The sequence below is a fragment of the Ixodes scapularis genome, unplaced genomic scaffold (genome assembly GCF_016920785.2).
Source record: "Ixodes scapularis isolate PalLabHiFi unplaced genomic scaffold, ASM1692078v2 PGA_scaffold1__304_contigs__length_218370807, whole genome shotgun sequence".
In the NCBI taxonomy this organism is placed as follows: domain Eukaryota; kingdom Metazoa; phylum Arthropoda; class Arachnida; order Ixodida; family Ixodidae; genus Ixodes; species Ixodes scapularis.
In genome coordinates this window covers 55,464,691-55,487,213 of record NW_024609846.1, presented here as the reverse complement: position 1 = coordinate 55,487,213, position 22,523 = coordinate 55,464,691, and the positions used below count along the sequence as shown (strand labels likewise).

Sequence of the window (22,523 nt, the reverse complement as noted above, 5' to 3'; positions counted from 1 at the left end):
CGTTGTGTATGCTAATTCAGATTTTTTTCTACTCTTGCGTCGAAATTAAATAACTGAATTTAATATTTTGGTACCTAAAAACAAAAGTAAATTGCACGGACGATCGAAGAAACTATATAGTTAATCGTTTCACGGCGTAAATAATGTATATTGCCAGTACAACGCGAAAAATATATTCCCAATTTAGCGGTTCAAACCGGTTCGAACCGGTTCGAACCGGTTTGAACCGTTATTTTTTGATCCCCGGAACTGAACCGGAACCGAACCGAAAGCCGTGAACCCGAACCGGAACCGATAAAAATTTCGGTTCGACACTCTGGCCAAAGCACGGCGAAAGTTAACAATTGCCTGCTGGACGCGGAGCCTAGTGCCGTCCTCAGTGCCACGAGACGGTCGCTACAGGACAACCTTGAAATCTGAGCGGGCTTTTGTTGGAATGCGATATATTTTTTTTTATTAAATGGAGAAAAAAGAACGACAAACAACATGATTAGCGTTCTCGAATGCACGAGTTTCACTGTAGCGCCAAACAGAAACAACCAACACCGACAAGCCTCCAGCACGTGCAGCATGCACGCAAAGGCGCCTATGACTCGCGAGCAGTCTCTCGATGTTCTTGAAGTAAATAGAAGGGACTGCATGCAGGACACAATTACCCTCGCGTGCTTGCTGCACGTGCACGAGGCTTATCGGTGTCGGTGTTCGAGAGGAACATGAGAGAGGCCGCATGAGAACTCACAGAGAACTGCAAGTTCGCTTTGTTTCTACTACAGCTACAACTCATCTTGACGTTAACCGAAACTTGGGGAGAGATGGAGCTCTGTGTACTTACGAGAGTTGAAGATGAAGTGAAGCTCCTTCTGGTAAAAGGAGTGCACGTCGGGGATCCCTTTCATTGCCTCCGGGTATTCTCTGGGCCGGAATTCCCGTATGTATTTTTCTCTCACCTCCTCGTTGCTCATGGCGCTGTGGTTCCAACAATACAACGACGATGACTTGTTTTTGTTTTTCCAAGACTTTCGTCAAAAGGCAAAGTTCTGTACTTTGACCTGACGAGAGATATAAAGAAGATGAAATAGTTATGGATAATATAACCTCTCTCAAAAGTACGCACGCCATCTAGCAGCTAGCTGCTACACTAGTTATCTGGGTCGGCCATTGTTTGATCGCGTACACACATTGGGCACGAAGGTCTCGTCACCGTTCCGAGACGACTCGGAAAACTGAAAATATTTATTTTCTGTTTTGCGCTTGTGGATCCGTTTCCATGTGCGATAATTTGTATATGTTAGGGAAAGTTCATTTGATCACACTGATGGGCATTGAAGCAACTGTGTTGTCAGAAATCCTTAAAGCGTGGGCAGTCCTGCACTTGGACCTTGATACGCGCTCAACGTCGTCGTCGTACGTGATTCGGCCAATTCGGCTGATTCACGGTGTTTTTCACCTTTTCAAATATTGCGAAAGCGAGCTCCACGGGAAGGCGTTCGTGCACCTCGAGCGCCTGTAAAAGCTGTGTCGGGCACTCTTCGCTTCCAAAGATCCCACGCAAGTTGACCCCGAGAATAGGAGTTTCGTCGATCGTCTCCAACCTCATTCAACGAGGTCGCTTGCTCCCTCAGAAAGAACCACCGAACCCGCGAAGTCACTCTGTTCTCTGCTAGTGAGGCAAACCCAGGGGCGGATCCAAGGGGGAGGGGGGAAGCCACCCCCCCCCCCCCCACCCCAAACAAAGTCGACCGCCCCCTCCCCCCTTATCGGAGGGCAATTTCACATAGGTGGACCCCCCGGTGCATACGAAAGAATGGGAGAATAGCATCCTTACAAATTTTCTGCCCACCCCCCCCCCCCCCCCAAAAAAAAAAAAAATAAATAAATAAAATAAACGCGGAGTTCTGGATTTGTCCCCGGGCAATCCCGGTGGTGAAAATTTATTGTTGGCTTTTGTGATCGCTTTATGGTACTGAGACGATAGAACAAGTTTTAATGATTATATTTTGAGAAGACAGAATGCTCACAAAAAATAATTTAGTTTTTCTTCAGACAATTTCTTACCTCTCATCGAGCGCCTATGCATTTGTCCATTACAACGGCCCCAGTAACTGTTTGTTTGGAGCGAAGCGCCATGCTGTGACGTCATCACTTACGGTATCAATTGGGCGAGTCGGTAAACGGAATACATGATGAAAACAGCTCAAACGACGAAGACGATCAGCGAGCAAACAAACACGACAGGTTGAACTGTGCATAACAGTGTGGTGTAACGCTTGGGGTTCTCTTTTCCATTACGTTAAAAATATTCATCTTGGTTTGGTATTAACAAAGTTTTGGCTAGGCGCGGCAAAGAACTCGGGCAACTTGGCGAACTAACTCCAAAATCCCTAGTCAATGATTTGTAACCATCTAAGATGTTTCAGGCGTAAATAAACTGAGTATTCTTAAATTAAAAGAGTAACATTGGTTTCCGAAAATATGTGTTGTTGTCCAATATTTTTACAGGTCGTAGGGTCGTTTTGAAGGTGGCTTTAGACGTTTTAAACACGCGCCAAATCGAACCGCCGTTACCGACGTTCACTTGACTTACCGAGATGCCGAGCCACTGAAGCGGGCCTTTACGAGCCTTCACAAAGGACTATGCTACTGAGTAGGACGCAGTAGCACCTAAAGAGGCAATAACTTGTCCTACTGAGGGAATAACGAAGTGAAGCGAACGGAATAAGAGGAAACAAAAACTGAAGGCCGGTCATGGCAGAGCCCATGCATAGCTGCCTTAGAGCGTCTATATTTTTTTTTTCAGTTTATATATAAATAAAAATAAATACAGTTACCCAGCTATTTAGTTGGCCGGAAACAGTCGAAGACCCGTACAATACGCCATATATCTTTAGCAAAACAGGATGCAGCCACCCAAAGTATCAAACCTTTAGGGCACTCCGATCGTAGCGTTCGATGATGCGAAGTATAATTCAACGTATGAACTCTATTTGCCGCGCACCCTGGTTTCTTTCCTGTATCGCTGCCAGATGTTCTCTCTGATTGTTTGAACTCGCCACAAAAAAAAAAAAAAAAACCTGCGGGAATCGTCGTTTGTGGTCTTTTTTTGTAGCCACCCTTTTTTAAATCGCTTCCTGCATCCATTCCTGTGGTGCTTGACATCGCATGCCATGATGGATGCATGGGCAGCTTTGTACACCGCATTACCCGTCCTGAGAACCGAAGTAGACAACACCGCCAGCCGCAGGTTGATCCGCAATTCGCCGGCCAATCACGCACATCAGCGTCCCTTACATCGAGGGAACAAGGGAAGCTCTGGCACGGGTGCTAGCGAAGGAGGACATTCTGATGGCCCTTAACCCAATTTCAACCCTTCGACGCTTTATGCTACGACCGAAAGATCGGCATCCTAAAAAAAAGATCAAGGTTTGGTGTACCAGATTCCCTCCGCGGAGTTCCCGTCCTCCTATATCGGCGAAAAAAAGAACTATCATAAACGGATTCGTCAACACAAGGTTAACGCGCGCAACTTCGATCAAGAGCGCAGCGCGGGTGCTGAACACTGAAAAAAAAAAAAATGACCACCGCATTGACTTTCTTCACAGGCGCATCTTGGACATTGAGACTAACCCCTACCGGAGGCTCTTCCTTGAATCTTGGCACATTCAGACCACGCGAACAAACATTAATAGGGCTGTAGGCGCACTGCCATCTGTGTATGTGAACGGGCTCCACCAGGTGTCATAAAAAAACAGCCATAGAGGGAAAGTCAAAAGTCAAATTGGACGTTTGAGTGATTTATACAGCGTAAGGTCGGTCTGCCAGTAGGGGCGACACTGGTTTACACTGTAGATGAGCAATTTAGCCAGTGCAGTACAACCGCTAGCCTGGGGTCTTTAACGTGCACCACGCAGTAGTGATACACGACCGCACGCCGGTATGATGCTCATCCAGATCGAAACGGGCAGGGGTGGGGCTCGAACCCAGGATCCCTGGGTTCTGCAGCGCGAGCTTTCGCTCCACGCGCGTCGAGCTGTGTGCGCTTTAGCCCACTCGGCCACCGATCCCCCCCTGCCATAGAGGGAGCAGAAGGGATAGTGCGCATTTGTCACCGACATAGATACAAAAGAAGATGTTGTTTAGCTTTACCTCACTTATTTTGTAGAAAACAACGATGAAAAGAGCCACAAAAGAAGATTGTGGCTCTTTTCATCTATAAACTCCCCTGAAGAAGAAGCCGAACAGGCTTCGAAACGTTGGGCCCCTGGTTTAGGGATTGGTTGGTCGTCTTATTTTAATAATTATTTCCCCTGTCAAACTTCTGTCTATTGTTTGCTTTGAAGGAGTCCTTGACTCATGGCTTGGGCATATTATAAATTTAGCAGAACGTAACATAGCCACCCGCAGTAAATGTGAGTGGCTATGTCTTTAAGTGTGAGTGACTCTTATAGTCACTCACACTTAAAGAAACGCAGGGCGTGTATTGTCATGTTCAGGCTTCTTGCTTAGCGGTACCTTTTTCGACGTTCCTATTTAGAAAATTCCGCACACTTACTGGCTGTGGACTGTGTGGAGCAATAATAATGTTCTTAAAACTCGCCACGTCCTCATTTTTTTTTAAATTTTCTTATAAGTTCTCAGGAACCAGAAATTAACGAAACGTTTTAAACTTTTCAAAGGTGTAATACTACTTCTCAGATGAGTTGTCAGGGGCAACGTGCCCTTCTAACGTTAGCCCTGGGACAAGCTGATTACGCTCTTTAAGGGTGCAATCAGCTTGTTTCAGAGCGAACACCCTTAGGGTGTTACACGAATGCCCGTAGGATGCTGATGAACGCCCAAAAAAATAGGTCGATATGGCAGAGATGGGCATCATTTTAAATACAAGTATTTGAAATGCGTATTCGAAATGCTTTGAATTATTTAGTATTTAGCATTTAATTACATATTGGGAATGTGTTTGTCACCTGTACCTAAATACCTGGAATTGAGTATTTCAAATACAGCTAAAAATACTATTTTGGGCACTCTTCTCTAAAGTCGTATGCAACGAGCATGGAACTAAAATATAAAAAAAAAGAGCAGAACAATAAATTACAAAAATGAGTGCAAATATTGCCTTTTTGGTTGGGTAATTTAATTTTTAGCGCTTCGAATTAACGATGTGTTTAAATTAAACTTACACTGAATACATGTGTATAACCCTCCTCCTCACCTCCTCATACTGCCTGCTACTACTCCTTCCCAGCGGCCTCGCCGTCGCCGTCGGCGTATAGCCGCGAGATCACGTGACCCTCGTGACGTCACGTGACCCTCGTGACCTCACAGGGGTCAAGTGAAGTCACCGGGGTCACGTGACCTTGCGGAAGTCACGTAGCGTCACCGGAATCACGTGCCCTTACGGAAGTCACGTGACCTCACGGGGATCACGTGACGTCACCGGGGTCACGTGACCTCAGGGGGGTCACGCGACGTCGCCGGAATCCGTGACTCCCGTAAGGTCACGTCACCTCACGGGGGTCACGTGACATCACCGGGGTCGCGTGACGCCACCGCGTCACATAGCCTCACGGGGGTCACATGACGGCACCGGGGTCACGTTACCTTGCGGGGGTCACGTGACCTTGCGGGGCCCCACGGTTACGCCGACGGCGACGTCGACGGCGACGCCGCTCAAGCCGGAAACGGGCGCCTAAGAGCTGCACTCTATAAAGAAAGACCTGTCTCGGGCAATATATACGGTGTCATTTCCCGAGCGAGGCAGACGGTACTCGTGCTGACTAAAACTATGCTCGTTGCCCGTTTGGCGCCGCGCTGCGGAGGCCACGGCCGAGATCATAGTTCCCAAAGGAGTTAAATGCCAGACAGCATTGGACCACAAAAAGGATTGCTCTAAGTTGAAGATTGATCGAAAACACATTTTTTCGTGAATGGTGGATGCGGCCCTCGCTTGTATCCAAGTGCATTATAGGCGGAAGAGCTAGAGGAGTGAAGTCGAGGGAAAAAAATAAGAGCTCAAGAGTCCACGAAACAATTTTATTTCACAATAGCTGGCCATAATGTTCAGAAAAAAGGCTTCAAGTTTGTCGACAGCATAATCGTTTATTTGCGTTAATACGCGCTGCTTTCGGCGCAAAAGATTCTGGAGACACAGAGCACATCTTCCTTCCTCCTTAACTGCCCCATTTCGCCCCAAATGAACGAAATGAGCCATTACATGTCAGTCGGAAAAATTCCACTCTCTTTCCGCCAAATAATCCGCTTAGTGGCGCTCATCGGAGTTTCAACGTAGAGCCACAAAATACAGCTACGCTTAGAGGAACGATACTACAGCCATCTGGGTGCCGGAAATCATTGTTGCTATAATCTGAATTAAGCCTTATCTGAAATCTCGACAGCCTTCTCGCCATCAGATTCCGCTTCATGTTCCCTCTAAAGCTTTTCGGCTAGGACGACGAACGCGAAATCCCAATATTTCGGGCTGTCCGAAGACATGGGCTTGTCAAGCGAGCTCCAGCGTTTCACCTCGATCCCCGATCCACTTAGCGCATTTTCTACCATGGCCTTAGTCAGGCCAAGGTCCGGGAACGTAGCATCGCCGACGGTGTACTCGATCGATCCTGCAATGCCGCACAGTATCAGGTGCCCTCCCTGGCGAATCAGGCTTGAGACGTTCCGAGTGACTGCCCGGTAGGTGCTTTCATCCCGACTCGCCGCCTCGAGGCAAAGGCTGGAAAGGACGACGTCGAAGGCTTCCTTGTGTTCTTCGGGGAGGACATTAGGGTCCAGGACGTCGCAGGGGATCACTTTCTTGGCGGCTGCGCGTGTCCTTTCTTCGATGTCCCTGGCTCCGTTCTTTACGTTCCTGCGTTAAGTGGGTGTTGCTTTCACTCTAAAAAAAGTCTGTGCGTCTACTTTCACGCACTCCACTCGGAGAGCCAATCGCGGCAACTTACGGAGGCAGCTCAGCGAATGACGATGCCGAAGCATATGTTTAGACGAAAAAACGCAGTCTGAGTTGTGACATTAAGCAATGCAAGCGTGACGTTTTGCATTGCTTAATGTCACAACTCAGACTGCGTTTTTTGGGCTAAGCATATGTTTCCGCATTGCCATTCGGTGAGCTGCCTCCGTAAGTTGCGGTGATTGGCTCTCCGAGTGGTGTGCGTGAAAGTAAACGCATAGACATTTTTTAGAGTGTTTAGAGTCCCCGATAACTTAACAAACGCGGAGCGTGGCGAGTTCTACACATGCCATTATCGCGCGGCAGCCAATTGGGTTGCGGCATTAGGCGATAGAACGCCGACGGGCAAATCACAAACAAGAAGCATTAACATAATAGGCCACGCCCCTGCCTTTCTTCAATTGTAACTGACCAGAGTAAGAAAAAGGTTCCGGTTCCTCGGAGTGTGCATCGAATGAACGGCGGCGACAGCCGAGATGCTGCACACTGCTGCGAGCAGTTACCGCCGCGTTTAAAATGCAGCGGACTTTTCGAACCGGCGAATTTAGCGGAGGGTGTTCATGCGGCCTTGGAACGTCTCTTGGCAGTCTGATTTCCCGATAAATTGAGCCGTCGGCGATGAACATGAAACACGCATCTAATCTGCTGCGTTTACCTCGCCAACAACGAATATCAGCGCACAAAAAAAAGTCCAAATGGGGTGTAATTTTAGAATATAAAGACAAAAGCCGGAGTCACCTTTCTCGCACATCATTAAAAAAAAAAGGAATTCGTTGTAGACATGACGACAACATTGTCTGTGGACACGTCTAATGTGTGTCCGAGCCATGTTTGCTTCATATATACGTCTATGTTTGGAACATGTCTGCTGACGGTTGCGGTATGACCAACAGGATTGAACCATCATACAAGACGTATGAGACAGAGAGTGGAGACGTTCTTTTGTAAGATGTATTTGGAGCTGCGGCTAAAGGAACCTCCCTGTTATTAGCTCGCTGCAAGCCTACAGATCTGTTAAAACCCCTTCTCACTTGCATCCTTCCAAGATGGCCAGTGGTTCGCTCATGAAGGACCAGTCCATGGCTTCCGAAGCCCTTCGAATCCACTTTTCTACTTCCTCTCGGTTTCTGGGCACCAAGTCACTGAAGACAATGCTCTGAATCTTCTTTCTTGTCGCCGGGAAGACGTTGGCAACAGTGGGCCCACACCCAACGTCCAGAAGCGTTCGCCAGGAGTCGGACATAGCTGTAAAAATTGATCTCACTGAACTACTCGAAGGCTCGCAAAGATCTTAAGGCCTGTTCACACATGCAGCGGAGCGCTACAAGCATAGCGATGACCTCGCGCTAAGCGCGTCCTGACGGGAGCGTTCACCAGCTTTGTATTGCGCCGTCAAAACTGTTGCTCATGGCAGACGACAAGTAGCTGATGGCACGTGAGGATCGCTACATCAGCGCTTCGCTGCATGTGAGAACCGGCCTTTACTCCCTATAAATTTTAGAGAGCTACGATATATCGTGAAGCCAAAGTAAATCAAATTCTACATGAATTGGAGACGTTTGTGGGATGTGAAAATCACGGGGACGAAAGACAAGACAACAGCTGAGCCATAAATAACCAAAACGTTATGGCACTTGCGCAACCCGTAATGTGAAACACTGCGACAGCTGCAGGTGGGACGTCGCAGAAGGTGTCATTTCGGAAGAGATGAACTGAATGAACGGCAGAGGTGTGATCGCGCACTATTGAGTCCGCATAGACGTTTCGTATATTAAATCAAGTAACTCACAGAACGAAATCTCCATGCCGTTTTTTGGAACCGATAAGGGTTCATTGTGAGTCGGTTAAAAAATTTTATTGGACACAAACTAGGACTGTCTTGCGGTAATTGAAGAACACATCCCAAATCGCGCGCCCAAGTTAGAATTTCAATTGAACGACGGAACGGCATATGTATTGGTGAGCCGTTTCATGTCGTTGGTACGGTTGCCCGAACGTCTTATACAACGTTATTGGACGTAAACTAACACCGCCTTTTGGTCACTGAAGAACACTTCCGAAATCGCGCACTCAAGTTTCTAATGTATAGCTCCAGCTAATCTCACGCCCGTGGTTTTGCCGGCTTAACACCCAGATAGCTTTATTGGTTTTATCACCCGAGAACCTTCCTAACACAGTTTGCGAAAACATTATGTTTTTATTGTTTCCATTAGCAGCAGTCTCATGTTTATGTTTCTACGTGCCGTTATGGTGCAGTCACGTGATGACGTGTTGTCAACTGACGTCTGAATGTCACGTGACGTCATGACATTAAATGACTCAGTGTCATCCGACGTCGAGTCCCTTGGCGTCACTGCAGACAACGTGACTTGAGATGACAATGTCACGTCATGGCATCAGCTGACGTGACAGCCAGGTAACAGGGGACGTGATGGGCGACAGGGTGTCGGCGGCCTGTCGTCAATGCGGATACCTTTGGCCGAGTGCCGAAAATGGCCCGCGTCGATATGGAGCGCGGTCTGTGGCGCGAAACCCGCGAAGGGTCCCACTAACAACTATCGCAGTAATAACCGGTGTTTGTCTTTACGTTCAGTTTCGGTATTGCTGACGCTTGCCGCCGTGTCTTTTCAAAGCGTCGCCAGGTGCTCCTTTTCTACCACTCTTTTCACCTTGCGTTTTCCGCAAGCTTCTGGCGACTCGCGAAGTCTTCTCGAAGCGTTCCGGCTTCCTCTCTATTTCCTTTTCTGCTTTCTCATTTTTTCGTGGAGCTAAGCTTGCCATGTCTATTGGCAAGGTGCACGATCAAAGGTGTTGCTTAGTTTGGCATTCGCATTGGTCAGAGGCTCACTATGATGTCGGCGGAAAAAGGCAGGCGTCCGAACCACAGCTTTGGTTCGAGTCAACTTCTTTCTCTTTATTACCCTGGCTCCCAAGCCACGAGCGCTGGCAGAGGCTGGCGATCGTGATAGCCAGCATTGCGAACCTAGCGCATCTGTCTGTGCCACTATAATGTCAATTTTTATTATTAATTTCGCTTTTATCGACAAAGATAAGAACAATGTCAGCAGTGATAGAGTGCAGACGAGCTGGTAAGGAATCTTGTACACCCTGAGATGGAGAACAATAAAAAAAAAAAAAAACCGGACGAAGACAACAAAATTGTAACGTTGATATCAAAATGTCAGACTCTCAACGTTGACGGTGAGAGTTTAAACTGAGATACCTTTATGCTTCCGCCGTGATTTTTAAACAGACCCACGTAACTTGTAGTGTGCTACTGCTGATAAGTAGCGAGGAATCGTTTTTTTTTTTTTGATAATATAATTGATAATATTTATTTGCACTCAAAAAGAGATGCCGGTGAGAGCAGAAAGACCGAGGGTCCATGCCAGAGGCCTGCAGCACCAAAAGGAGAAAAAAAAAAAATAAAGGAAAAGAAGGAGGACTGGGAAATCCCTATAGTGAGTCGTGGCCGACACCGCGGAAGCCCCAAAACCAGCCAGCGGCGCAGGCTGGTTTTGTCGCGTCAAAAACCTTCATATCGTCAAAAGTTGCGATATAAGTTTCCTTTATATCGCGGCAAAAACCAGCCAGCGCAGGCGCTGGCTGGTTTTTGACGCGATATAAAGGAAACTTCCGATCACGCTGTCAGGAATGGAAACCATAATGCCCTAGTCTTTCTAGAGCGAGAAGCAGAAACAGCCGACACCGACAAGCCTCCAACACGTTCAGCATGCACGTGAAGGACCCAAAGTCAGGCTCGGGAAGCAAGCCCGGGAGACGAGAGCCTGCCAGAAGTACCTTGGTACTTCTGGCAGGCTCTCGTCTGCACATGCTTGAGGTTTGTCGATGTCGGCTTTTTCTTGTTTGTCGTTCTAGTGGGACTCGGGCGTAAGAGGGGGCCACCGAAACATCTCGACGCTTATAGTCGGTAACACGTCAAGACCTCAGTGGGTACTCCATCTGGAGCGCGGTCTGCCGGCCTTTTATTACATGGCCAAATTTCTGGGACATTCCGTGTCCCAAAACGCTTTTTAAACTACCAAATTATAATTGATTTTTAAGTTATATGATGCCCAAGCAACTACAGTACTCGGGAGCATTAAAATCTTTCGTCAAAAAAAGAAAAGAAAAGCAAAACCCATATTATTCACCTCGAAAAAACAAAAGAAATTGGAGGGCCATAGAATAAAATTTATACGCGTCCAAGTTTTAATTACTGGTTATTAATATTTTATGATTGTCATCTAAAATATTCCCGAGGAACATTGTGACGTTTGTTGTTGTTCAATTGAAATTCTGATTTTAGTGCCTGCGCCGAGGCGTTGGTGTGCACGAAAGTTGGGGATCGTCACAGGGGCAGCCAAAGCACGGCGAAAGTTAACAATTACGTGCTGGAGGCGGAGCCTAGTGCCGTCCTCTATGCCACGGGACGGTCGCTACAGGACAATCTTGAAATCTGAGCGGGCTTTTCTTGTTTTATTAAATGGAGAAGAAAGAACGACAAACAATATGATTAGTGTTATCGAATGTATACTTCGTCTCAGCTTAGCATGGACTATTGTTAGCCGTGCATGCTAAAAGCGCGAGCTGGTTGCTTTGGATGAACGGCTGCATCAGCGCCCGTGCAGCGAGTGCTCCGGTCAAGGCAGTCAAGGCTAGCCGCTCGTGCTTTCGCAGCTTTCGCAGCTAGTCCATGCTAAGGTGAGACAAAGTATAGACCTTTCCAGAAAAGGGCTGCTGGCCGGTTTCATTTTCAGTGTTCGTGCGTATCGCGCGTGATTTGCTCGCTTTCCGAAGCGACGCACACGCGCGTGCTGAGCTGTGGAGATCGCACGCTGAGCTGTGGATTTGTAAACATTGGAAAGGTCTATACCAGTTTCACTGTAGCGCCAAGCAGAAATAACCAACACCGACAATCCTGCAGCACGAGGAGCATGCACGCGAAAACGCCTATGGCTGGCTTTTTGTTCGTGATGTAAACACGAGTGACTGCAAGCTTGACGAAATTACCCTCGCGTGCCTGCTGCACGTGCACGAGGCTTATAGGCGTCGGTGTTCGAGAGATACATGAGAGACACCGCATGTGAACCCGCAGACAACTGTAACCACTCATTCACACTGGAAGCGGATCCGCGTTCGCAAAGCGGTTGGGAACGCGGTTCTATAAGGATCCACAACAATTGCACGCGCACTCGATGACGTCAAATGCGCGTGCAATTGTACTGGATCTTTTTATACAACTGCGTTCGCAACCGCTTTGCAAACGCCGATCCGCTTTCTGTGTGAATGAGCGGCAAGTTCGCTTTGTTTCTACTACAGCTACAACTTATCTTGACGTTAACCGAAACATCGACAGAGATGAAGCTCTGTGTACTTACGAGAGTTGAAGATGAAGTGAAGCTCCTTCTGGTAAAAGGAGTGCACGTCGGGGATCCCTTTCATTGCCCCCGGGTATTCTCTGGGCCGAAATTCCCGTATGTATTTTTCTCTCACTTCCTCGTTGCTCATGGTGCTGCGGTTCCAACAATACAACGACGATGACGTTATTATTTTTTTTACAGTTTCTTAGGTGCCCGTTTCCGGCTTTAGCGGCGTCGCCGTCGCCGTCGGCGAAACCGCGCGGTGCATTATGGGACGCGTGGCGTCACTGATGACGTCATCAGGGACGATGCCGATGACGTCATCACGATGACGTCACACATGACGTTACTGATGACGTAATCACAATGACGATGACATCATCGTGATAACGTCATTGTCGTCGTCACGTGACCTCACAGGGGTCACGTGACCCCCGTGAGGTTACGCGACACCGGTGACGTCACGTGGCCCCCGTACGGTCACGTTACCCCGCTGGCGTCACGTGACCCTCGTGAGGTGACGGCGACGCCGCTCGGAGGGAGAAGTAGCAGACAGGATGAGGTCGTGAGGGGGAGGAAGGAGGGGTATACCTTCCCTTCAGTACCCTTCCCTTCTCCTCCTCGAGAACTGCGCTCTAACGGCTTTCATTTTTTTTACGATTTTTGTTGAGAGGTAAAGTTTCGTGCTTTAACCTGACAAGAAAAATAAACCGATGAAAAAGTTGAGGACAATGTAACCTTTTTCAAAAGCGCGCACGCCATCTAGCAGCTGCTACAGTAGTTATCTAAGTCCAACATTGTTTGATCGCGTACTCTGAGCATATTGGGAACGAGGGTCTTGTCAGCGTTCGGAGACAACTCGAAAAACAAAAGAACAAAACAAATCTTAATTTTTTTTGTTTAAAGCTTCTGGGTCCGCTTCCATCTGCGATAATCTATATCTGTTACGGAAAGTTCGTTTGATAACAAAGATGTGCACTGAGTTGCCAACCTCCTCAGTCGTTTCTTCCCCGAATTTGATCGGCAAATTCCCTAGATCTCCCTAGCTCTTCAGAAGATGTGTTCAGTTACGTCAATATTGAGAATATCCTTATGGGCTAGCTTAAGGGGTAACTGCAAAGAAAAAAAAGTGTAATCTTAAACAGCCTAGTTGGGACAAGCATGTCACACAACAAATTTTCCGCGAAAAAACAATTGTTTACATTTTTTTTTGTGCGAGACTACTTTTAGTTTGCGGCTTTTTCGTCCGTTTTAAATGGCACGCCACAAAGTTGGTATTATACGTCACGGAGTGGCTGCTATACGTCACGGGGTGACGTCTAACAGCCACTCCGCGCGCGTAGAAAGAGCGGGAGTTTGAAATGTGGAGAAATTGTGACTCCGACTAAATTACGTCCTGTGGCGTAAATATTGCTAAAAAATGTTTGTTTTTTTCGCGGAAGATTTGTTTTGTGACATGCTTGTCCCAATAAGACCGCTTAAAAACACTTCTTTTTTTGTTTTTTGCAGTTACCCTTTAAGAATAGATTCCCTTAGTTGGGTGGACATTTAAGTGCTAAATTTGCGTCGTTAAAACCTTTCTAGATAATTAAACGTTGTTACTTTGGCATTGTGTGGCCCCGTAAAATCGTTGTTGTTACCATTGTAGATAATGTCTGGCCCCGACAATATACAAAGAAGCCTTTCCCCCTCTGCACTCGGCCGGAACGAGGAGGAAAAAGGGAAGGAACGTGTCTTTAAAACCCTCTGAAGCCCATTAAAAACAATCCCTAGATTCGAACAAATTTCTCTTTGCCCCTAGACGATGACGGAAATCCCTAGATCCAGGGAAAATCCCTAAGGTTGGCAGCATTGTGTGCACTGAAGCAACTCTGCTGTCAGAAATCCTTAAAGCGTGTGCTGGTCCTGCACTTCGACCTTGATTCACTCAACGTCGTCGTCGTACGTGATTCGGTCAATTCGGCTTCACGGTGTTTTCACCTTTTCAAATATTGCGTCCACGGGAAGGCGTTCGCGCACCTCGAGCGTCGGTCGAAGCTGTACCGGGCACTCTTCGCTTCCAAGGATCCCGCGGAAGTTGACCCGAGAATAGAAGCTTCGTCGATCATCACCAACTTCATTCAACGCGGTCGCCTACTCCCTCAGAAAGGACCATTGAACCCGCGAAGCCCCTGTTGTCTGCTAGCAAGGCAAAACCGGCTGTAAAACTTTATTGTGACCTTTTGCGATCGCTTTGTGGCACTGGGACGATAGAAAAAGTCTTAATGACTAGATATTGAAAAGACAGTAGGCGTACAAAAATGGTTTACTTTTAGAGCACAGCTCTTAGGCGCCCGTTACCGGCTTGTACGGCATCGCCGTCGCCATCGGCGTAACCGCGCGTTGCATTATGCGATGTTTCCCATAATGACGTCACACGTGACGTGACGTATGACGTCACGAGGTTCCCAAGTGACGTCACGAAGATCACTCGTGAAGGTCACGACGAAGCTCACGACCTTCACAGTGAAGGTCACGACCTTCGCGAAGCCTTCACGAGTCACGTCACGAGGAAGGAGAGAGGGAGGAGGAGGAGAGGAGGAGAAGAATATTGTGCAATCTGCTTTATGATTTCCATACAGGCCGTTTGTTTAAGAAGTTTAGCTTATTAAAAATTTATAGTCCTTCTAAATACAGATTGATCCTGAGCTTAAAATTAGAAAAAAAAATGAAACATAATAAATCGTTGTCAACCCTTGCGGCAATGACACCAAATCAACATGGGCACTTAACTAGACACATGGAATATTGGAAGGTTGTCTAGTGTTCTACTAAGTGCGGTAGGCAAATGTTGCGATATAGCACACCAAAACTGTTAAATTTCCTTCAAGAAAAATAAGTTTGCATTGACACTATGTCTTTCAAGTCTTTGCGTTCTTTTTATCTGTAGCAGTGATTTACCTGCCCCCACTCAATTGATTCTTTAAATTCGTTTATGCTACATAAAGTGTACTAGTTTTCTTCTCTTTCTTTCTGATTCCTCGTCTGCAAGGACTGTGCATGCAACTGTTTAGGTAGTTAATAACTGTCTTGTAATTTCGTGGGCTTTTTTTTTTTACTGCAATGCCATTGTTTGGAGCCGAGGGCTGGTCAAGCCTTGTTTGAGATTTTTACCCTTCGCTCCACCATGCTTCATGGAAATAAGCTATTATTATTAAAAGAGAAGGGGAAAATGAAAGGGCACGGAGGAGGAGGAGGGGCATACCCCCCCCCCCTCCGTACCCTCCCCTCCTCCTCCTTAAGAGCTGTGCTCTAATAAGGCAATACAGGGAATTGTAAAGGTCTTTCATTTTTCAGCGGACAATTTCTAACCTCACGTAGAGCGCCTATGCATTTGTTCATTACAACGGCCCTAGCAGCTGTTTGTTTGGAGCGGAGAGCTATGTTGTGACGTCAACACTTACGGGGTGAATTGGGCGAGTTGGTAAACGTAACACATGACCAAAACAGCTCAGACGACGAAGACGAAGCGAGGAAACAAAGACAACAGAACGTGGTGTGCCCAACACTATATGGTGCTACAATAGGGGGTTCCCTTCTCCTTTGCTTTAAAAAGATTCATCTTGGTGGGGCTATTCATTCAGTTCTGGCTGGGCGTGGCAAAATATACAGGCGGCCTGGCGAATTAACTCCAAAATTCTGAGTCACTGATTTGTAACTACCTAAGAGGTTTCTCTTCTATATAAACTTAGGTTTCTTAAGTTGAAGAACAAGCTTTGGTTTAAAGCAATCTGTGTCGCTGTCCATTATTTTTACTGGTCTCCGGCTTGTTATGGAGGTGGCTATAGACGCTTCAAACACTTGCCGAATTGAACCGCCATTGCCAACCTTCTCCTGTCTGACCGAGATGCCGAGCCACTGAAGTGGGCATTGACGAGCCTCTACAAAGGCAAGGGAGAAGGACACAGTAACCCCTAAAGAGGCTATAACCTGTCCTACTGTGGCAATGATGAAGTAAAGCAAACGGAATAAGAGGAAACAAAAACTTAAAGTCGGTAATGGTGGAGCCCGTGCGTAGCCACCTAAAAGCGTCTATTTTTTTTTTCAGTTTATATATAAATAAAAACAGAGTTACCCAGCTATTCAGTTCGGCAGACAGTCGAAGACCCTTTCAACGCACCGTAGCTTTAGCAAAACACGATGTCCTGGTATCAACTCTTCACGACACTCCGATCGCAGCGTTCGATGTTGCAGAAGTAAAATTCAACGTATCAGCGCTACCTACAGGGCGAGCTGGCGTCTTCTCTCTATCGCTACCAGATGTTGTTTCTGGTCGTTTGAACTTGCTGCAAAAAAACATCCGGGAATCGTATTTTATGGCCTCCTTTGACCCCACTCTTTTTTATCCTGCATCCTGCTTCCGTTCCTGCGGTGCTTGACATCACGTGACGTCGTTACGGCAATTATGACGATGAATCGTCCTTGAGCGTTGCCAAAGGCGTACGGACACGTGGTCAAGGTCGCGTTGGCGACAAAGTACTTGTAAGGCCAGGGCCGGATTATCCAATGTCAAATGGGAACTCCAATGTCTCGGACACCCACGCGAAAGCAGTTGTTCCTCGACAGGGACCAAAAGATGGTTATGGCCTCGTCCCCCTAGAGCGACAAACACCGGTTTTTGTCCGACGACACCACAAAGTTCCGTGGCGCCGATGCTGTCCCACTGCATCGACCAACACCCGCGACAATCGCCGACAAACGACGACGAGCTCTCGACGACGGACGAGTTCTTGTCTGCCATTGGACTTGAAGCGCAGCAAGCAGTCCCACTGAGGAGCGTCTCTCGGAGACAAACTTATCCTCCTCGCCCGCTTGTGCCATCTGTTGCCTCCCTTCCCACCCTTCTACCCTTCCTCCCGGAACGAGAAGCCCTTGGCGGCCACTCCTCGTTCTCGCAGTTCCGGTCCCTCGATTGCACGTAGTGGTCGCGGGCGCGGCTTGCTGGCTGGCACCGGGCGGGCAGTCGTGTTGCGAAAGGGAATTTGCTGTGGCTGGTTTTGCTCGCGAAAACTTGGTGCGCGAGGTGGTGCTTCAAGACGCCGAAGTCTACGCCCCTGCATCAGGATGAATACACCCAGACTTGTACACGTTACTGAAAATTAGTAAGGAATTACATTTACAATTACTCAAGGCTAAATTGTAATTTATTACAATTACAATTACTTTCCCATGAAAGTAACTGACCGTTACCCCAAAAAGTAATCCGTTACTTTCGTGGCGTTACTTGTAACATTATTGTCCTCAAGTAAGAAACAGAGGGAAGAGGGTTATTCAAGTTCTTATTGTTGCCACCTGTTTCATTTAATGACCTTGAGTATTTTGAGCAACAACTGGCTCTCGAATGTCTCGTCAGACATTTTGCATTATCTCTTACTCAATATGTCGACTGCTACACTGAACACCATTTGAGCTGAGGCACTGGATGGGAGTGCCATATTCTTCCTCACGAATGCTTCATGTTCTGCAGTGAGCTTTTTCAGCGAAGCAAGGGAAGTACTAATTACCTCGAATGTAGAGCAAAGCTTCGTCGTTGCAGCCGTTGCCTGCTATTCGAGAGATTTAGTAGATCCTTCCGATACCTCTGATACCAGCGATAACGATACCCGATAACGATATGATGTATACGCAAAGACGGCGGCGAAGTTTCGGATATCGTTATCGGAGTCATCGGACCGATCTACTAAAATTCTGCATTCCCTAAATCGCGAAGCTGTAGAAGTCATCGATAGCAAAACATAGTTGTAAGGTGATAATTAAATAATAAATAAGGTTTGGCTCGATATTCTTCTTGTTTTGGTTCTGAACAGTTCGAGCCTCACTTGAGACGTTGGTGAATAAAAAAAAAAAAAAGTTTCCATTATATAAATATAAGTAATAAAAGAAAAAGAAGGAGACTTATAACAACAATTAATTATAACGTCGGTTAAAACAGGGAAATGTAAACGCATGTTCGTCGAGTGTACCTTTCTTGGTGCCGTTCAAAAACGCACAGAGCACGAACCGACTGCAGTTTACTCCGGTGTTCTCCAAATAGACGTCCACTGATGCCACGGGCAGCAAAGTGTAGAGTACTAAGTAAGCCGTGCTATGACCCCACTCACGAATTTCCCTCTCTTCTCAAGCCCAGAATGTCAAGTCTACGTCAGCCACCATTATGTTTTATTTGTAAAAATATCTGCTTGAGATAAGATGCGTCCTGCTGGGGCAAAACAGGAAGAAGAAAGGAAGACTATTACCATTTTCTAAATGCTGGCAAAAAGCTGACTCATAAAAAGGGTAGGGTAGACGGAGCATTGTCTCCTGTTGTGACATTGTGAAAATGGTCGGAGTCACTATATCCGAGAAGGACATTGTTAATTCTTTTCAGTGCACTTACCGCCTCGAGCTTCTCGAAGAGGCGCACAATCACTTGGTGTCCTCCTCTCCCCGTCTTCAGTCGCAAAGAAAAAACAAAGGGACTAAAAAAGGCGGAAATAACTTGCCCCCCCCCCCCTTTTTTTTTTCGTCAATTGTTCATTTGGATTTTTTGACATTGGTGTTAGGGTCTAAAACAAAAAAAAGATAGATTCAGGGGCTTGGTGTTGCAAAAAAAGGCTTTGCGGAACTGAAGAGTGCCAAGCCTCCCTTTGCGCTGGTCGATTCGCGAGACAATGTCACTGCGCTCGACTTTACAAAAAAAAAAAAACTTAAAAAAAATGTAACGGATTACAAGGAATCCGTTACGTAAAAAATGTAAGGGAATTACTTTAAAATTACTCTAGAAAATATGTAATTATTTCGTTACAAAGTTACTGATAAAAGTAAGGGATTACAAGTAATTTTGTTACTTGTAACGGATTACGTACAAGTCTGAATACACCCATATGAGAGGACTGACCAAAGTAAGACCACTCACCACGAAGTAGGACACGACGTTCCGCGGCAAACCATTCCGGCAGACGAGAGACTTGTCATCACGTTCTGTGATCATCGGGATGCCGTATTGTCCACCAAAGAGAGCCTGCCCTCAAATATTCAAATATGAAGTTATAAACATCCTCAATATCGGCGTGAAATTCCGTGGCGCTCACCTAGAATGCCTCGAACGGCCCAAAAAAGGGAACGATTCGGGTATTCTATTTCGGAAAAAGTATGGTATCGATTGTCACGACTCTTTGCGGAAAGTCGCCAACGGCAAATGAAGAGAAGCGGTACTTTTAATCAAGAAATAAAGTATTCGTCTCCACTTTCACCGTGTTTGTCGGCGCGTTTTATGCCAAAAAGGGCAAAACACGAAAACCGTGTCGCCAGACTCTGTTTGTCTGTGTATTTTGAAGTGTTTTGTTGACAACTCCAGTCCCACTAGGAAACAACACGGGGACAAGGAAACTGAAGTTTCCTTGTCCCCGTGTTCTGCGTCAGTGTTGGACACAATGCTCGAAAAAAGTATTTAAATTACTAAATACCTGCTTCATAAAGTATTTAAAATACAACTCAAGTTACATTCACTGTAAATTATCTTGAGTAGACTACAAATACTTAGTAATGTAACTCAATTACTTTTGAAGATACTTACATTGCGTTATTTGTCTCGACGTCAGTGACAGTGACAATTATACAGCTGCGCCAATCTTGTTTACCAGAATGGTTTATTAGCACGCAACAACACAAAACGGGGGGAAAAAGTATCGTAGGGCTAGTTTATGCACTCCTATTACAAGGAGGAGCAGATGGTCAGGAATGACAAATGATGAGGCGGACAATAACTGAAGAAACTAAACGTTTAATGGGGCGAACTTGTGCCCAAACAATAGAGAAAGGCTAGCGTCGCAGGCGTCGATGTCGGCGAAGCAGCAGGATCGAGCGCTGGGGCGAGACTGACTCCAGACCGCCACTCGGAGCACCTTTTGTGCCCGCGTGGATTTCTGGAACATTCGGCGTAGAACGTTCGGCGCGTAGAACATTCGTAACTCGATCAGACGACAAGATTCTCGAACTAACGAGAATGTCATGTTGAAAGAATAAATAAAAGAGGAGTCCGCTCCCTGGTATCGAACCCGGAGCCTCCGCAAGAGAGCCAACATTTCTGGGACAACAAAAAAGGGGACGCTGGGGAGGAGATCATACCGTGGCGCCCCAAGCGGTTAACTTTAGAACTACACGGATAGGGACAATGAATACAATGACTCAGCAGTCGGCTGACACAACCAAATTCGGCGTTAGCGTTCGGTTGGAGTTCGTGTTCTTCGGTGAGGGGGAGGAGGGCCTCTTTTATTACCACTCCAGCCTGCATGAACAATGCAGCATGCACGGTGCCCAGCTCAGCACAAAAGCACTCAAGCTCACATCCTCTGACTCTACTGCTTTCGGGAAAGATCCGGCACTTAACGTCACTTCGTTTACTTTTAGTATTTTTACATTACACCGTGCCCCGCACTCTATTAAAGAAGATGACATGAAGATTCCCGCAAGGCTAGTGGGCATGTGCACAGGCCTTGTGTTGGGTAAACACCGAGGTGTGGGGAAAACAAACGGGTCAAAGCGCCTCGCCAATAGTGACATCGCTGAATATCACGTCCTGCGGCGCAACTTAGACGCATCGTTTAACTACAATCTACATTCGCTATATGGGGAGTTCACTATAAAGGAACTTGGGATACGGATATGAGTGAATGTGTAACAAAGATTACCCACATAATAGCCACGGCAGTGGTCGAGCCTTCATCAAGTAGGTTGCATTCAGAAAGGCACTCAGCGTTGGGGGACGCTTTGTTGGCATTTTGAGAGGTCATCCTGCTTGTAGTTCGTTTCCTGTCCTGTTCCCTGCTTATAAATGTTCGCTTACAGAGAGTTCTGCGCAGAGACGATGGCAGAGTTTTCCGCGGAAACGCCTGAAGCATACATAGTTCGACGCATCTTTCCTTCATTCGTAGGCATGTTCGAACATGTCTGAATGCAGTTATTGTATTAGAGGACCGCCATATATGAAAGAAGCTCGCCTCGGACAGTGTCTTCAAACTGGCTTTTGTGTGATGCATCGTGACAGCGACTTGAGCGATATTTTGTTCTTAACATCGACTGTGCCCATTGTAGAAACGGTTAAGTTCGTCTTGCGTGGTGTCGAGAGTAGAAACTAGAGCCACTAAATATATGCAACGCTTTTGACCGACGATAGGTCAGTCACCCTTGCACTTAAAATCATTGTTGCCTGTAATTTAATACTTTACCTAAAATCACACACAGACATACACACACAAAAAGAACTTTTTTGAGTCCTCCAGAGATGTTAAAACAAGCTTCGACAGAGAAAATATTGGTTTTATTCCAAGTCCACAAGCAGCCGACGCTACGCGAGTTGGGGCCCTAATCGGGACACCTGGCGAAAACGTCGGCGAGAAATCTGGCCGCCGTGATTGGCCGACTACGCACTTGACCTTGGTCAAGCTTGGAGAAGAGGAAACCACCTCTCAGGACAAGCAGAGAGCTAGCCTGGGGTGTTTAACGCCATCACTGTTGTATTGCACTGGCGAAACTTCCCATCATCAGATGAGAGACTGACTTCTGGCTGGAAAAACAAAAATACAGCACAATTCCCCTCCTTTATATTCTCGTCACGGCTTTTTAAAGCTTTTCGGCTAGGACGACAAACGCGAAGTCCCATCTTTTCTGACTCTCAGATGAGACCGGGTTGTCAAGTGAGCTCCAGCGTTTGATCTCAAGCCCCGACCTGCTCAGTGCATCCTCCACCATGGCTTTAGAAAGGCAAACTTCGGGGAAGGTAACGTCGCCAACAGTGTAGTCTGTCGATCCGGCAATGCCGCACAGTATCAGGTGCCCTCTCTTGCGGATCAGGCTTGAGACGTTACGTGTGGCCCTTTGATAGCTGGTTTCGTCTTGACTTGCAGACTGGAGGCAAAGGCTTGATAGGACGACATCGAAGGCTTCCCTGTGTCCTACGGGAAGGACACTCGGGTTCAGCACGTCGCAGGAAATCACTTTCTTGACGGCCGCACGCGTCCTTTCTTCGATGTCCTCGACTCCTATTTTCGCGTTCCTGCGTCAAAGGGTTGGTGTTTTTAGCATGATGCCTGGAACGAGTTCTCGACTGGCGTGTTTTCGTTCCTATACCACCCGTGCATCTAAAGCGGTTCTAAAGGAACAACCAATTGCGTCGCAGGGGCCTG

At 46.9% G+C, this 22,523-nt stretch overlaps 1 protein-coding gene across 1 annotated transcript; it reads right to left on the bottom strand.

Moving 5' to 3' along the window:
- Positions 1-6,426: 6,426 nt before the first annotated feature.
- Positions 6,427-12,469, bottom strand: LOC115325869 (nicotinamide N-methyltransferase-like). Its single transcript, XM_029986567.2, has 3 exons — positions 12,340-12,469; positions 7,990-8,203; positions 6,427-6,859 (listed from the first exon to the last, which is right to left on the bottom strand). The coding sequence occupies exons 1-3, from the start codon at positions 12,467-12,469 to the stop codon at positions 6,427-6,429; spliced, it is 777 nt and encodes a 258-aa protein (XP_029842427.1).
- Between the last annotated feature and the right edge of the window lie 10,054 nt (positions 12,470-22,523).

What these genes read in the sequence shown, in the direction of transcription:
- LOC115325869 (XM_029986567.2), bottom strand. Translation starts at nt 12,469, where the DNA reads ATGAGCAACGAGGAAGTGAGAGAAAAATACATACGGGAATTTCGGCCC. An exon ending in TCACTTCATCTTCAACTCTC is followed by an intron (nt 8,204 to 12,339) that starts GTAAGTACACAG and finishes CAATTTTTACAG; the next exon opens with CTATGTCCGACTCCTGGCGA. An exon ending in GCCATCTTGGAAGGATGCAA is followed by an intron (nt 6,860 to 7,989) that starts GTGAGAAGGGGT and finishes CACTTAACGCAG; the next exon opens with GAACGTAAAGAACGGAGCCA.